Source organism: Silurus meridionalis, chromosome 7 (assembly GCF_014805685.1).
Source record: "Silurus meridionalis isolate SWU-2019-XX chromosome 7, ASM1480568v1, whole genome shotgun sequence".
NCBI lineage: Eukaryota > Metazoa > Chordata > Actinopteri > Siluriformes > Siluridae > Silurus > Silurus meridionalis.
The window spans coordinates 27,538,881-27,554,499 of record NC_060890.1 but is presented as its reverse complement, the minus strand read 5'-3'; the positions used below and the strand labels follow the sequence as shown (position 1 = coordinate 27,554,499).

At 38.3% G+C, this 15,619-nt stretch overlaps 1 protein-coding gene and 1 long non-coding RNA gene across 5 annotated transcripts in view; both read left to right on the top strand.

Annotated features, from left to right (window-relative positions):
- Positions 1 to 1,134, top strand: part of LOC124388525 — a 2,531-nt gene extending 1,397 nt beyond the window's left edge. For all 4 annotated transcript variants that reach the window (XR_006926429.1, XR_006926430.1, XR_006926428.1 and 1 more), the window contains 2 exons: positions 1 to 6; positions 1,022 to 1,134. The exon at positions 1 to 6 is cut by the window's left edge. This is a non-coding gene — a long non-coding RNA (uncharacterized LOC124388525). The remainder of the gene's footprint in view (positions 7 to 1,021) is intronic.
- Positions 1,135 to 3,600: 2,466 nt separating this feature from the next.
- Positions 3,601 to 12,655, top strand: ppifb (peptidylprolyl isomerase Fb). Its single transcript, XM_046853215.1, has 6 exons — positions 3,601 to 3,854; positions 4,612 to 4,642; positions 9,426 to 9,514; positions 9,963 to 10,059; positions 11,502 to 11,577; positions 11,792 to 12,655. The coding sequence occupies exons 1-6, from the start codon at positions 3,717 to 3,719 to the stop codon at positions 11,925 to 11,927; spliced, it is 567 nt and encodes a 188-aa protein (XP_046709171.1). The 5' UTR covers positions 3,601 to 3,716; the 3' UTR covers positions 11,928 to 12,655.
- The last annotated feature ends 2,964 nt before the right edge of the window (positions 12,656 to 15,619 follow it).

Below are 15,619 nucleotides of genomic sequence, written 5' to 3'. Positions count from 1 at the left end.
AATTCTGTACAAACATCTCTCTCATTACATCTGTATATATATATAATTTATTTATTTATTTATAAAACCATGAGGGACGTGTCCCGTTGTGACCATGTTTATATTTATATATGTTTTATATAAATTCAGTTTATATTTACATGTATGCATTTACCAGATGATTTTATTATTATTATTATTATCATTATTATTATTATTATCATTATTATTATCATTATTATTATTATTATTATTATTATTATTATTATTATTATTATTATTATTATTATTATTATTATTATTATTATTATTATTATTATTATTATTATTATTATTATCATTATTATTATCATTATTATTATTATTATTATTATTATCATTATTATTATTATTATTATTATTATTATTATTATTATTATTATTATTATCATTATTATTATTATCATTATTATTATTATTATTATTATCATTATTATTATTATTATTATTATTATTATTATTATTATCATTATTATTATTATTATTATTATTATTATTATTATTATTATTATTATTATTATTATTATTATTATTATTATTATTATTATTATTATTATTATTATTATTATTATCATTATTATTATTATTATTATTATTATTATTATTATTATTATTATTATTATTATTATCATTATTATTATTATTATTATTATTATCATTATCATTATTATTATTATTATTATTATTATCATTATTATTATTATTATTATTATTATTATTATTATTATTATTATTATTATTATTATTATTATTATTATTATTATTATTATTATTATCATTATTATTATTAACATTATTATTATTATTATTATTATTATCATCATCATTATTATCATTATTATTATTATTATTATTATTATTATTATTATCATCATCATCATCATCATCATCATCATCATCATCATCATCATCATCATCATCATCATTATTATTATTATTATTATTATTATTATTATTATTATTATTATTATTATTACTATTTATTTATTTATTTATTTTTCAGACAACATCTAAAAGAAATCCAGTGTTTCCACATGTGAGATTAATGACATCATTAGACCCAAACTGCACAATGAGAACAAGGTCTTCAAAAACCCAAACTTCTCTGAATAATGAAGAACGTAAATAAATGAATGGTTTGTAAAAGTGAAACACATGTAGTCCAACTTTCAGCTGCTTATTTAAAGTAAAAAAAGACCATCACACTCATTGTTGTGTTGTGTGTTATGATGGTCTCTATGGTATTGTGCTGTTATGTAGAGTTTTGTGTGAAAATCACACCTGATATTCTCAGTGTTCTGGTTGAAATGTGATGGTTTTGTTGATCTCTTTACTGCACTTCAGTAGTTTTAAAATCACACTTGAGTTTTATTATGTATTGTAGTATTACAGCTGTCTTGTGGAGGTACTTCAGCTGTACTGCAGTAATACTGTAGTTATAGTAGTGTGTTAGTTGTAGTGCTGTGATACTGCAGGTTTATTTTATTAACAGTTTTAATGAATGTGTTTACTGAAAGACTGAAAATGAACCAAAACTGCAGTCAATCTTTTAAAGAGCAGAAACACTGATCAGGAGCAGAGAGCATCACATCACAGCATCACTGTTTTAGATCTACACCCAGATGTTCAGTGATGTTCACATCAGGAGCTTGTGAGGAACATACCAAAAGCTTCAGCTTCAGTTACTGTGACTGATGAATATCATTTTTGTTTTCAGGATTTATTCTACTAATAGAATCCATTCTTTGCTCATCACCCGGGTCTCCGGGTCTCTGTACATTCTACATCAACAAAAACACAACAGTATAAAGAGTTCATGAAAAAGTGTAACATCTGTTTTACATTTACGTTTGTGTCATTTAGCAGACGTCCGTGTCCAGAGCAACATACAAAAGTGCTTTGAGTCTCCATCAATGAACAGCCTGTGTGGACAGAAATATTTGAATTCTTCTGATGTTGTAGAGAAGAAATCGACAGGAAGAAGTCACATTAGCGACATGTGAGACGAAGGACATTTGATTGTCCATAGTTACCCCAAGGTTACGAGCAGTGGCTGAAGGGCAGAGCAGAGAGTCATGAAGTGTTATTTGGAGATCTTGACCTGGAGATGAATCACCTGGGATGACCAGCAGTTCTGTTTTGCTGGGGTTGAGTTTTAGTTGGTGAGCACTCATCCATGAAGATATGTCTGACAAGCATGCTGAGATCCGAGCGGAAGCTGTGGTATCTGATGGAGGGAAAGAAAAGATGAGTTGAGTGTCATCTGCATAGCTGTGATAAGAAAACCCATGTGAGGATATGACTTCACCAATGGAGTGGGTATAGAGGGAGAAAAGGAGGGGACCAAGTACAGAGCCTTGTGGGACACCAGTGGTGAGTCTGCACGGGGCAGATGTGGATCCCCTCCATGTAACCTGGTATGACCAGGTAGGAAGCAAACCTCCATGCTGTTCTGTGGACACAGAGGCTCTTGAGGGTTGACAAAAATGTCTTGTGGTTGACTGTGTGAAATTCTGCTGAAAGGTCCAGGAAGATAAGTACAGATGACAGCTTGGCTGATCGAGCAGCATGCAGTTTCTCAGAAACAGTCAAAAGGGCTTCTCTGTGGAATGTGCCGCTTTGAACCCAGACTGGTTCTGATCATGGAGGTTGTTCTGTGAGAAACAGACAGTTGGGTAAAAACAGTGCGTTCCAGAGATTTAGAAAGAAAGGAGAGAAGTGATACCGGTCTGTAGATGTTGATGTCTGATGGATCCATAGCAGGTTTCTTTAAGATGGCCACTTTTTTCCAGCTTTTCTTGAAAAGTGCATCTTGTACAGGTTCTTGTAATTGTTTCTGCATCCAAATCAGTTTCCTCTCCTCTGACAGTCATCGTGGAATAAAATACAGCATTAAATCCACACTAATATATTGGAGATTGTGCAGTTTGCTACAGATGTGCTTTGTGAAGTGTGACTAGTGACACTCTCTGACCGTCCAATCACAAGACATGAAAATGCAGATGTTATCGGACGCCTGCTGGAGGACCTTGAAGTCACCAACTCGGAATCTGACTGGTTACAGCAACAGGTGCTTACAGTGAAGGCAAATGGCAGAAAGAGTTCAGTAAACCCGAAAACACGTGATGTGAAGGTTGAAATCTGATTGGATAGAAACTGTAATATAAACAGACACTCCTAGTAGCAGTGCATGTGCGGGAAACGCTATGAAATTAAAAGAATAGACTATTGGGAATAATTTAATGCATTTTAATGGACAACAGTATATATAACACTTATATATCAGTGTTCACCTGTACAGGTGTATCAGACAGCAGAACGTAATTACAGAATGTGTCCGCTAGATGGAGACATCAGTCACTTATATAGTAGTGAAAGTGCGTTTTATTTGATTTTATTTTACAGCAGCCTGGGAGATCTTCATTACAGTTATTAATATATGTATGAGTTTGTAATAAAGCTGATAATATAATTTATTATTATTATTAAAGTTTCCCTTCAGTTTTCTGAGCCTTTCTTTGTCAGACCGATAGAGGGCGCTGGAAACCCGCAGCGCTGTATAGAACCAGGAGAAGAAGTTGTTCAAGTACTTCACTTTGACACTCGTGTGTGACCGTGTGAGTGTGTGTGAGTGTGTGTGAGGGAGAGAGTGTGTGTGAATTTTATATAGTGTTTATAAAGATATATATTGCAGTAAGATGTTTATATTGAGCTCCAGGTTGGTTAAAGCACGCGCGTTGGTCGGTATTGCGCGGTGCGCGAGCAGCAACAGCGGTCCGGTGGTGTTTATGGAGCTCGCGGCTGATACTGAACCTCTGGGTAGAGTCACCTTCCAGGTACACACACACACACACACACACACACACACACACACACACACACACACACACACACACTCTTTATAGTCTCTAATGATTTATTCTTCTCTAAACACACTGTTTAAATGTATAAAGTAAAATGTTCATTGCTAAAAACAGAAAACTAAATAAAATAGTGTCATTAATAAAGTTTATAATAAAAATGACTGATAATTAATATGATTGTTATTAGTTTTATTGTAATACTCTACATGGATTATTATTCATGATTCAAACTCCCGATCACGTGACCTGCTCGTCTCTACTCTTTCATCTTACTTCCAAATAATAGCGCGTCGGTGCAATACCACATCCGGCACCCCTGCCACTTCCTGCATCCCCTACACTTCCGGTCTACATCTAACCCAACCCCGGAAGAGCTGCGTTTATTTCGTTCATTAACTCTATTATGTAACAGATTTTCTGTATTTTATAGCGCGTTTCCTCATGTTTTATTCTTAAAACAAGCGTTTCGATTTCTGAAAAGTCGCATGATTAATACGTCATAGATTGAAGGGGTGCCGTGAGTGCGCTCGTGCACAATGCAGCGCAACACCTCAGGGGGGGGGGGGATCAGGGGTTTATTCCTCAGAGTGACGTCATAAAATCAATTAAAACGAACTTTATATGATTTTGGTGCAACATTGAAGTCTAATGTGTATCATATATATGCGTGCGTGTGTGCGTGTGCGTGCGTGTGCGTGTGCGTGCGTGTGTGTGTATGTGTGTGTTTCAGTTGCACGCAGACGTGGTTCCTAAAACAGCAGGTTGGTGATTGATATAAAATCTGCACTTCATCTTGTCTTCATTATTATTATCTTATTTATTTATATATTCTACTTTCTTCCCCTTGTGATATTTTTATACGTCTATACTTTATATTATTATTATTATTATTATTATTATTATTATTATTATTATTATATACATTTCACTAAAGCACGTCGTCGTATGTGACAAAATGTGATTTATTTTGATATTACATCACTTTTTACATCTTTCACCAAAAACGGTGGATCAGATGGAGGTTAAAGATGAAAGGGTGGATCAGATGGAGATTAAAGATGAAAGGGTGGATCAGATGGAGATTAAAGATGAAAGGGTGGATCAGATGGAGATTAAAGATGAAACGGTGGATCAGATGGAGATTAAAGATGAAAGGGTGGATCAGATGGAGATTAAAGATGAAAGGTGGATCAGATGGAGATTAAAGATGAAAGCTGGATCAGATGGAGATTAAAGATGAAACTGGATCAGATGAAGATTAAAGATGAAACGTGGATCAGATGAAGATTAAAGATGAAACGGTGGATCAGATGAAGATTAAAGATGAAACGTGGATCAGATGAAGATTAGAGATGAAACGGTGGATCAGATGAAACGTGGATCAGATGGAGATTAAAGATGAAACGGTGGATCAGATGGAGATTAAAGATGAAACGTGGATCAGATGGAGATTAAAGATGAAACGTGGATCAGATGGAGATTAAAGATGAAGCGGTGGATCAGATGGAGATTAAAGATGAAAGCGGTGGATCAGATGGAGATTAAAGATGAAACGGTGGATCAGATGGAGATTAAAGATGAAACGTGGATCAGATGAAGATTAAAGATGAAACGGTGGATCAGATGAAGATTAAAGATGAAACGTGGATCAGATGGAGATTAAAGATGAAACGTGGATCAGATGAAGATTAGAGATGAAACGGTGGATCAGATGAAACGGTGGATCAGATGGAGATTAAAGATGAAACGGTGGATCAGATGGAGATTAAAGATGAAACGCTGGATCAGATGGAGATTAAAGATGAAACGCTGGATCAGATGGAGATTAAAGATGAAACGCTGGATCAGATGGAGATTAAAGATGAAACTGGATCAGATGGAGATTAAAGATGAAACGCTGGATCAGATGGAGATTAAAGATGAAAGCTGGATCAGATGGAGATTAAAGATGAAACGCTGGATCAGATGGAATTAAAGATGAAACGCTGGATCAGATGGAGATTAAAGATGAAACGGTGGATCAGATGAAGATTAAAGATGAAACGTGGATCAGATGGAGATTAAAGATGAAACGTGGATCAGATGAAGATTAAAGATGAAACGGTGGATCAGATGAAGATTAAAGATGAAACGGTGGATCAGATGAAACGGTGGATCAGATGGAGATTAAAGATGAAAGCGGTGGATCAGATGAAGATTAAAGATGAAACTGGATCAGATGGAGATTAAAGATGAAACGGTGGATCAGATGGAGATTAAAGATGAAACGGTGGATCAGATGGAGATTAAAGATGAAACGGTGGATCAGATGGAGATTAAAGATGAAACGCTGGATCAGATGGCGATTAAAGATGAAACGCTGGATCAGATGGCGATTAAAGATGAAACGCTGGATCAGATGGAGATTAAAGAGTAAACGCTGGATCAGATGGAGATTAAAGAGTAAACGCTGGATCAGATGGAGATTAAAGATGAAACGCTGGATCAGATGGAGATTAAAGAGTAAACGCTGGATCAGATGGAGATTAAAGAGTAATGCTGGATCAGATGGAGATTAAAGATGAAACGCTGGATCAGATGGAGATTAAAGATGAAACGCTGGATCAGATGGAGATTAAAGAGTAATGCTGGATCAGATGGAGATTAAAGATGAAACGGTGGATCAGATGAAGATTAAAGATGAAAGGTGGATCAGATGGCGATTAAAGATGAAACGCTGGATCAGATGGAGATTAAAGAGTAAGCGCTGGATCAGATGGAGATTAAAGAGTGGCAGCTGGATCAGATGGAGATTAAAGATGAAAGCAGCTGGATCAGATGGAGATTAAAGAGTAGCGCTGGATCAGATGGAATTAAAGAGTAATGCTGGATCAGATGGAGATTAAAGATGAAACGCTGGATCAGATGGAATTAAAGATGAAGCTGGATCAGATGGAGATTAAAGAGTAATGCTGGATCAGATGGAGATTAAAGATGAAAGCGGTGGATCAGATGAAGATTAAAGATGAAGCGGTGGATCAGATGGAGATTAAAGATGAAAGCTGGATCAGATGGAGATTAAAGAGTGGCAGCTGGATCAGATGGAATTAAAGAGTAATGCTGGATCAGATGAAGATTAAAGATGAAGCTGGATCAGATGGAGATTAAAGAGTAGCGCTGGATCAGATGGAGATTAAAGATGAAACGCTGGATCAGATGGAGATTAAAGATGAAAGCAGCTGGATCAGATGAAGATTAAAGATGAACGCTGGATCAGATGGAATTAAAGAGTAATGCTGGATCAGATGAAGATTAAAGATGAAACGCTGGATCAGATGGAATTAAAGATGAAAGCAGCTGGATCAGATGGAGATTAAAGAGTAACGCTGGATCAGATGGAGATTAAAGAGTGGCAGCTGGATCAGATGGAGATTAAAGATGAAAGCGGTGGATCAGATGGAGATTAAAGAGTGGCAGCTGGATCAGATGGAGATTAAGAGTAAACGCTGGATCAGATGGAGATTAAAGAGTGGCAGCTGGATCAGATGGAGATTAAAGAGTAACGCTGGATCAGATGGAGATTAAAGAGTAGCGCTGGATCAGATGGAGATTAAAGAGTAACGCTGGATCAGATGGAGATTAAAGAGTAAACGCTGGATCAGATGGAGATTAAAGAGTGGCAGCTGGATCAGATGGAGATTAAAGTAAACGCTGGATCAGATGGAGATTAAAGAGTGGCAGCTGGATCAGATGGAGATTAAAGAGTAAACACTGGATCAGATGGAGATTAAAGAGTGGCAGCTGGATCAGATGAAGATTAAAGATGAAACGCTGGATCAGATGGAGATTAAAGAGTAAATGCTGGATCAGATGGAATTAAAGAGTAATGCTGGGTCAGATGGAGATTAAAGATGAAACGGTGGATCAGATGGAGATTAAAGATGAAACGGTGGATCAGATGAAGATTAAAGATGAAACGGTGGATCAGATGGAGATTAAAGAGTAAACGGTGGATCAGATGGAATTAAAGATGAAAGCAGTGGATCAGATGGAGATTAAAGAGTAACGCTGGATCAGATGGAGATTAAAGAGTAACGCTGGATCAGATGGAGATTAAAGAGTAAACGCTGGATCAGATGGAGATTAAAGAGTAAACGCTGGATCAGATGGAGATTAAAGAGTAAACGCTGGATCAGATGGAGATTAAAGATGAAACGGTGGATCAGATAAAGATTAAAGATGAAACGCTGGATCAGATGGAGATTAAAGATGAAACGCTGGATCAGATGGAGATTAAAGAGTAACGCTGGATCAGATGGAGATTAAAGAGTAACGCTGGATCAGATGGAGATTAAAGATGAAACGGTGGATCAGATGAAGATTAAAGATGAAACGCTGGATCAGATGGAGATTAAAGATTAAACGCTGGATCAGATGGAGATTAAAGAGTAACGCTGGATCAGATGGAGATTAAAGATGAAACGCTGGATCAGATGATTAAAGATGAAACGCTGGATCAGATGGAGATTAAAGAGTAACGCTGGATCAGATGGAGATTAAAGATGAAATGGTGGATCAGATGGAGATTAAAGATGAAACGCTGGATCAGATGGAGATTAAAGATGAAACGCTGGATCAGATGGAGATTAAAGAGTAACGCTGGATCAGATGGAGATTAAAGATGAAACGGTGGATCAGATGAAGATTAAAGAGTAAACGCTGGATCAGATGGAGATTAAAAGTAAACGCTGGATCAGATGGAGATTAAAGATGAAATGGTGGATCAGATAAAGATTAAAGATGAACGCTGGATCAGATGGAGATTAAAGAGTAACGCTGGATCAGATGGAGATTAAAGAGTAACGCTGGATCAGATGGAGATTAAAAGTAAACGCTGGATCAGATGGAGATTAAAGATGAAATGGTGGATCAGATGAAGATTAAAGATGAAACGGTGGATCAGATGAAGATTAAAGATGAAACGCTGGATCAGATGGAGATTAAAGAGTAAACACTGGATCAGATGGAGATTAAAGAGTAAACACTGGATCAGATGGAGATTAAAGAGTAAATGCTGGATCAGATGGAGATTAAAGATGAAACGGTGGATCAGATGAAGATTAAAGATGACACTGTGTATCAGATGAAGATTAAAGATGAAATGGATCAGATGGAGGTTAAAGATGAAACGCTGGATCAGATGGAGATGTTGCTGATGTTTAATTGGAGTAAACAGTATAAACTTTGAGGTGGAGGTTTGGAGACACGCTGGGGTTTGACAGGTGGTTACTATAGAAACGGGCGTTGGGGTTGTGCAGATTGGACATGCTGAGATCAGATGGGTTTTTTATCAGGGCTGAGAGATGAAACACCCTGAAATCATCCCAACATTCATTTACATCAGAAAACATTTTCCTAAAAAACAACAAACAAACAAAACGTTTCTGTCTGAGTACAAATGAAACCTACAGACCAGTTCAGTGTTCATATCTGATTTAACATGAACTGATACTGTGTGTGTGTGTGTGTGTGTGTGTGTGTGTGTGTGTGTGTGTGTGTGTGTAGAGAATTTCCGAGCTCTGTGTACAGGAGAACAAGGGTTTGGATATAAAGGCTCCATCTTCCACAGAGTCATCCCACAGTTCATGTGTCAGGTAATAACACACACACACACACACACACACACACACACACACACACACACACTCTTGCTCAGTGTAAGAAAGAAAAACACGTGGGGGTGGGTGGGGTGGGGTGGGTGTGTGTGTGTGTGTAGTTCATAACTGACTCCTGTGGTTGTAATTAGTCAGCTTCCTTTTTACACTACAGAGGAAGCGAAAGCATAAACGAGTAGACGATTTAACCACTGTCTATCTAACTGTCTCTCATGCACACACGCACACACACACACACACACACACACACACACACACACACACACACTTTTTGTGCAGGAAACTGCATGACTTCTGCTCCATAATGGAGTGAGAGTAAAAACTATTGAACACAATTAAACTAGATTAGATTGGATTAGATTAGATTGAACTGATTATTGTGTGTGTGTGTGTGTGTGTGTGTGTGTGTGTGTGTGTGTGTGTGTAGGCTGGTGATTTTACCCATCATAATGGTACTGGAGGGAAGTCGATCTACGGTCCACGGTTTCCTGACGAGAACTTTATACTAAAACACACTGGGCCTGGTGAGAGAGCGCGCACACACACACACACACACACACACACACACACACACACACACACACACACACACATATACTTGTCTGGCAAAAAAGTATTTATTCAGCCACCACTTGTGCAGGTTCTCCCCGTTAAACAGATGAGAGGCCTGTAATTTTCATCATCGTTACACTTCACCTCTGAGACACAAAATGAGAAAAAATAATCCAGAAATTCACACTGTCTGATTTTTAAAGAATTTATTTGTAAATTATGGTGAAAATAAGTATTTGGTCACCTACATAAAATCTAGATTTCTGTCTCTCACAGACCTCTAAGTTCTTCTTTAAGAGGCTCCTCTGTCCTCCACTTGTTTCCTCTGTATTAATGGCACCTTTTATCTCCTCTGTGTAACTGAGAGAACCTGCACAGTTGGTGGCTGAATAAATACCCGTGTGCCCCACAGTATTTATACTGATTTATACTCGTATTTCCCAGATTTTTAGTTTAATAGTTAAACTCACATTGAGTATAATATATAATAATATTAATAATATTATTATAAATAAGTGTTTGTTTAATTATGTGGCATAAAAATCTACACAATCTTTTCTATACAAATTGACAACATTTTATATTTGATAAAAAAATGAGGAAATAAATGTTGAATATATTTTAAAGAATTCAGGATTTATAATCATATTTATATTAAATTAATTGTAATGTATTATACATTCTTTATTTACAGTTGGGGTTTTGAAAGACACTTTTCATTGATCTTTTGTTCTGAATTCACACATCAGAGATTAAATTCAGTTGAATTAGTTTAACAGTGGACATTTTCTCAAAACAGCTTTACAGAGATGAAGTTTTAAAAATATGTAGATTTCATTATTTGTTTACACAAAATAATAATTTACTCTTTGAACATCCTGCTCATAAGTTTACACCCCCCGGCCCCCCTCCCATGTGCTATCTCCTGGTATATTTGTAAATAGTGTGCACTTCCTGGAGAAGGTTCATAAGAAGTACATGCACTTGAACTTCTCAGAACAATACAAAGAACCATCACAAACCATAAAACACACACACACACACACACACACACACACACACACACACACACACAGTATTAAGGTTTTGAGAGCTTTTCCGAGAGCTTGAGAGTTGCAGCATGTCGTCTCCTCATGCTGGGCGTTTTAGATTTCTACAGAGCGGTCGTGTAGGAACAGGTCGGGGTTTAGAGTCAAACCTGACGACGTGTGTGTGTGTGTGTGTGTGTGTGTGTGTGTGTGTGTGTGTGTGTGTGTGTGTGTGAGAACCTGTTGCCTGGGGCGGAACAACATTCATAGTCAAAACATAATACACACATGTAATAGCATTGAGGAGAAAGAGCAGGGTGTGGCAGGTACTAGTGTGTACTGTAACTGTGTGTGTGTGTGTGTGTGTGTGTGTGTGTGTGTTGTAGGTATTCTGTCTATGGCCAATGCAGGACCAAACACCAACGGCTCCCAGTTTTTCATCTGCACTGTGAAAACAGAATGGTACGCTAGTGTGTGTGTGTGTGTGTGTGTGTGTGTGTGTGTGTGTGTGTGTGTGTGTGTGTGTGTGTGTGTACCGAAGGTGAACCTGTGTGATAAGTCTGTGTGATTTTGCATGTGCTCGTTTATAATTAGATTAGATTATTTGGCACATGATTCAGCACAACTAGTATTGACGTGTGTGTGTGTGTGTGTGTGTGTGTGTGTGTATACGCAGGTTGGACGGGAAGCACGTGGTGTTCGGCAGTGTGAAGGAGGGGATGGAGGTGATAAAGAAGGTGGAGGCATTCGGCTCTCGCTCTGGAAAAACCTCCAAGAGGATCATCATTACTGACTGTGGAGAACTCAAATAACACACACACACACACACACACACACACACACACACACACACACACACACACCTCATTATAGTGTATACCAATTATCTCTCTCACACATATACACACAATGAGATCTCAGGTTGAAAGTGTTTTGAACCTGTTACAGCTCCTAACACCCCCTTGTTCACTTCCTTCCATCTGAAGGTATTTCCTGCTGTAATGATGGTCACCACCCCTGTTCACTGTCACTCCTCCAATCAGAACTGACTGGTTCACTGGATGGTCTGATTATAAAAATATATTTCTCCAGAGATGATCCCTAGATAGGTTTAGATGTTTAGTACCATGAGGTGTTGTGGTGTTGTGTTACTGGGAAATGTTGGAGTTCAGGAACTTGAGCAATAACACCTGAACTTCCTGCAGTAGTGTAGCCTGTGGATCTGAGCCTAAAAATAATAATAATAATAAAGTAGTGGACCAGGGAAATGTTCTGATCCCGAGTCTCCTCGTTAATGTGAATGATGTTTATGTACACGTGTGTTCCACTTTTCTGTTACATTTCAGCTCCTCACACGCCTGGTGCAGTGGGTGGAGCCATCAGAGAGACGTCACGAGACACCGCTGTGCGTCTACATGTTAATTACTCTGTAAAGGAGAACTAATGCTGATTAATTTGAGTGTGAACACCAGCGAGGACACACGTCACTGTGTTTGTGTGTGGACTTTTACAGATCTAATAAAAGTGAACACAAGCTCCAGGTTCATCTGATTTCATTTCCTTGAGTGTTTTCTTCCTCCTCCATCACCATCATCATGGCTGCTATTTTACAGTGGAGGATGAAGAACCCAAACCATGTAGTTACAGTGGAGATGCAGCAGGTAAAATACGACCACAGTAAAAATGTCTCTTTAAACCGTCACTTCAGTAAAAGTACAAAAGTTTTTACCTTCAAATGAACTTCAGTTTCCAAAGTAGTGATTTATTATAACTCTAATGTTCTTATCATTTTATCACAAGATTCTTCACTGAATCACCTCAGTTTCTGTGTAAAGACTCGAATGTGACTTTCAGCACACTGATCTATTAATAGAATGAGATTAATGACCGAGCGCTGATCAGAACACGTGTAAAACAGAGCGTGAGCTCGATCCTGATTGGTGACTCGCTGCGTGTTTCACCAGTTACGTTTTTATCCTCATTAATAAAAAGGACTGATTTCACTAAATGTAGTAAAAAGTCAAATATTTGAGTTTGAAATGTGAAGTTACAGTAAAAACCTCCCTGAATGGAAAAACTTCAGTAGAACAGTTTTATTATTTAATATTAGAGTTATATTTTGGTTCAACTTGTGATTTTTTGATTGAAATGGGTTCAGCAATGTTATGTGACAGAAATATGGTGTTTGGCAGACAGACTAATCCAGAGCAACTGACCGTTATCTCATTCATGGAACTGAGCAACTATGGGGTTAGGGGCCTTGCTCAGGGGCCCAGGAGTAGCAACTTGGTCAATAAGCTACCACCTGATTACTTGAATATACTGAGCAGCTTGAGGTTCAGGGAGTAGGAGACATTGTCCTGACACATGGACCACACTGAGAATCTTGGGAATGTGCTGGAGAAGACACTAGGCAGCGGTGCGACTCTCCCATCATCAATACAAGCTGCAAGAATCGAATGCAGCTCTGGATGGAGAGAAATGTTGTGAACATTGTATGAGCTTATTAAAACTATGTTACAGATGTTTTCCCGTCGCTCCATGGTCTACTGTAGGAGTTTTAGTGCTCTACAAGATCAGTATGGGCTCTACAGCTACAACTCCATCCAGTAACCAGATCATCAGAATTTTTCACTTCAGTGGCGAATCTGTGTGTAGATCTGTGTGAGATGTTTTGGGTCTGTTATTTTTTTGAGGAAGTGAGTATGGTTTTAGCAGGTGTTAGAGCGCCACCTGGTGGTATTTTTCTGTACACTTCATCTGAAAGGTGGAATCTTTCCTTTAGGAAGAATAGTGTTTGAAATGAAGAGGTTTAGAGATTAATGAGAGCTTCTGGTAAGGATCTGCTGAGGTGTAACACACAGCTCACACACACCCTGCTCACGTCATGATTACAGGGTCTAAATAAAAGAGTAGAAAATATAAAAACAGGAGGAAAAGGAAATAAAAGTTAAACGTGTTCTGATTCATTTTTCTCTCAGCTTTCCCCTGACTCAAGCCCTACATAATTTTGTGTGTGTGTGTGTGTGTGTGTGTGTGTGAGCTGTGGCTTTATTCTCACTCGATCCCTATTACACAGTCTCCACAGAGGATCATCCGTCTCCATCCCCCCTGTCCTCTACATCTGCCTCTTTCACACCAACTACCTGCATGTCTTCCTTTACTACATCCATAAACCTCCTCCTTGGTCTTCCTCTTTTCCTCCTTCCTGGTGTCTCCATCCTCAGCATTCTCCTACTGATATACCCCATGTCCCTCCTCTGCACATGTCCAAACCATCTCAATCTCACCTCCCTCACCTTGTCTCCAAAACGTCCTACATCAACATTCTCAAAGCAAATAATGTGTCTGTGGTGCTCTTCCTCAGCATGAAACCATACTGTTGCTCACAGATGGTCACCTCTTCTCTCAGCCTGGCTTCCACTACTCTTTCCCATAACTTCATGGTGTGACTGATCAACTTAATTCCCCTGTAGTTACTGCAGGTCTGCACATCTCCCTTATTCTTAAAGATCAGTACCAGCACACTCCTTCTCCATTCCTCAGGCATCTTCTCACCTTCCAAAATCCTGTTAAACTCCAAGTCTTTTAAAAACTCCACTGCATCTCTCCTAAACATCTCCATGCTTCTGCTGGAATGTCATCTGGTCCAACTGACTTTCCACTCTTCATCCTCCTAATCGCTGCTCTCACTTCCTCCTTACTAATCCTATCCACTTCCTGCTTCACCATCTCCACATCATCCAACTTTCTCTCTCTCATTTTCCTCATTCATCAGCTGCTCAAAATACTCCCTCCATCTTCTCAACACACTCTCCTCACTAGTCAACACATTTCCCTCTCCATCCTTTATTGTTCTAACTTGCAGCACATCCTTACCAGCTCGGTTCCTCTGCCTGGCCAATCGGTATAAATCCTTTTCTCCTTCCTTACTGTCCAACTTACCACTTCATCTAACTCACTCCAGAATTTTTCCTTCTCCTCCATCTCACAGATGATTTGTGGAGCATAAACACTGATGACATTTATCATCACCCCTTCAACTTCCACCTTCACGATCATCACCCTATCAGAAACTCTCTTCACCTCCACTACACTCTTACTGTACTCTTCCTTCAGAATCCCCCCTACACCATTTCTCTTTCCATCCACACCATGATAGAACAGTTTAAACACCTCCAATGTTCCTGGCCTTACTCCCTTTCCACTTGGTCTCCTGAACACACAACATATCTACCTTTCTCCTCTCCATCATTTCAGCTCCCTCTCTCCCTTTACCAGTCATAGTACCAACATTTAAAGTACCAACCCGAACCTCCACTTCTCCTCCACTTCTTCTTTCCCTGCTGTCTCTGTAGATGTTTTTCTCCTCTCCTCCTTCTTCAGCTAACAGCAGCACAATTTACACCAGTGCCCTGTTGTTAATGATACCTGTGGTGGTTGTTGGCCGATCCGGTATGAAATTCTGATTCCTGAACTGCATATTTGATTTAACACATGTTTT

Coding starts and splice junctions, on each gene's coding strand:
- ppifb (XM_046853215.1), top strand. CDS start 3,717: ATGTTTATATTGAGCTCCAGGTTGGTTAAAGCACGCGCGTTGGTCGGT. Junction 4,643..9,425: donor CGTGGTTCCTAAAACAGCAG/GTTGGTGATTGA, acceptor GTGTGTGTGTAG/AGAATTTCCGAGCTCTGTGT. Junction 11,578..11,791: donor TGCACTGTGAAAACAGAATG/GTACGCTAGTGT, acceptor GTGTATACGCAG/GTTGGACGGGAAGCACGTGG.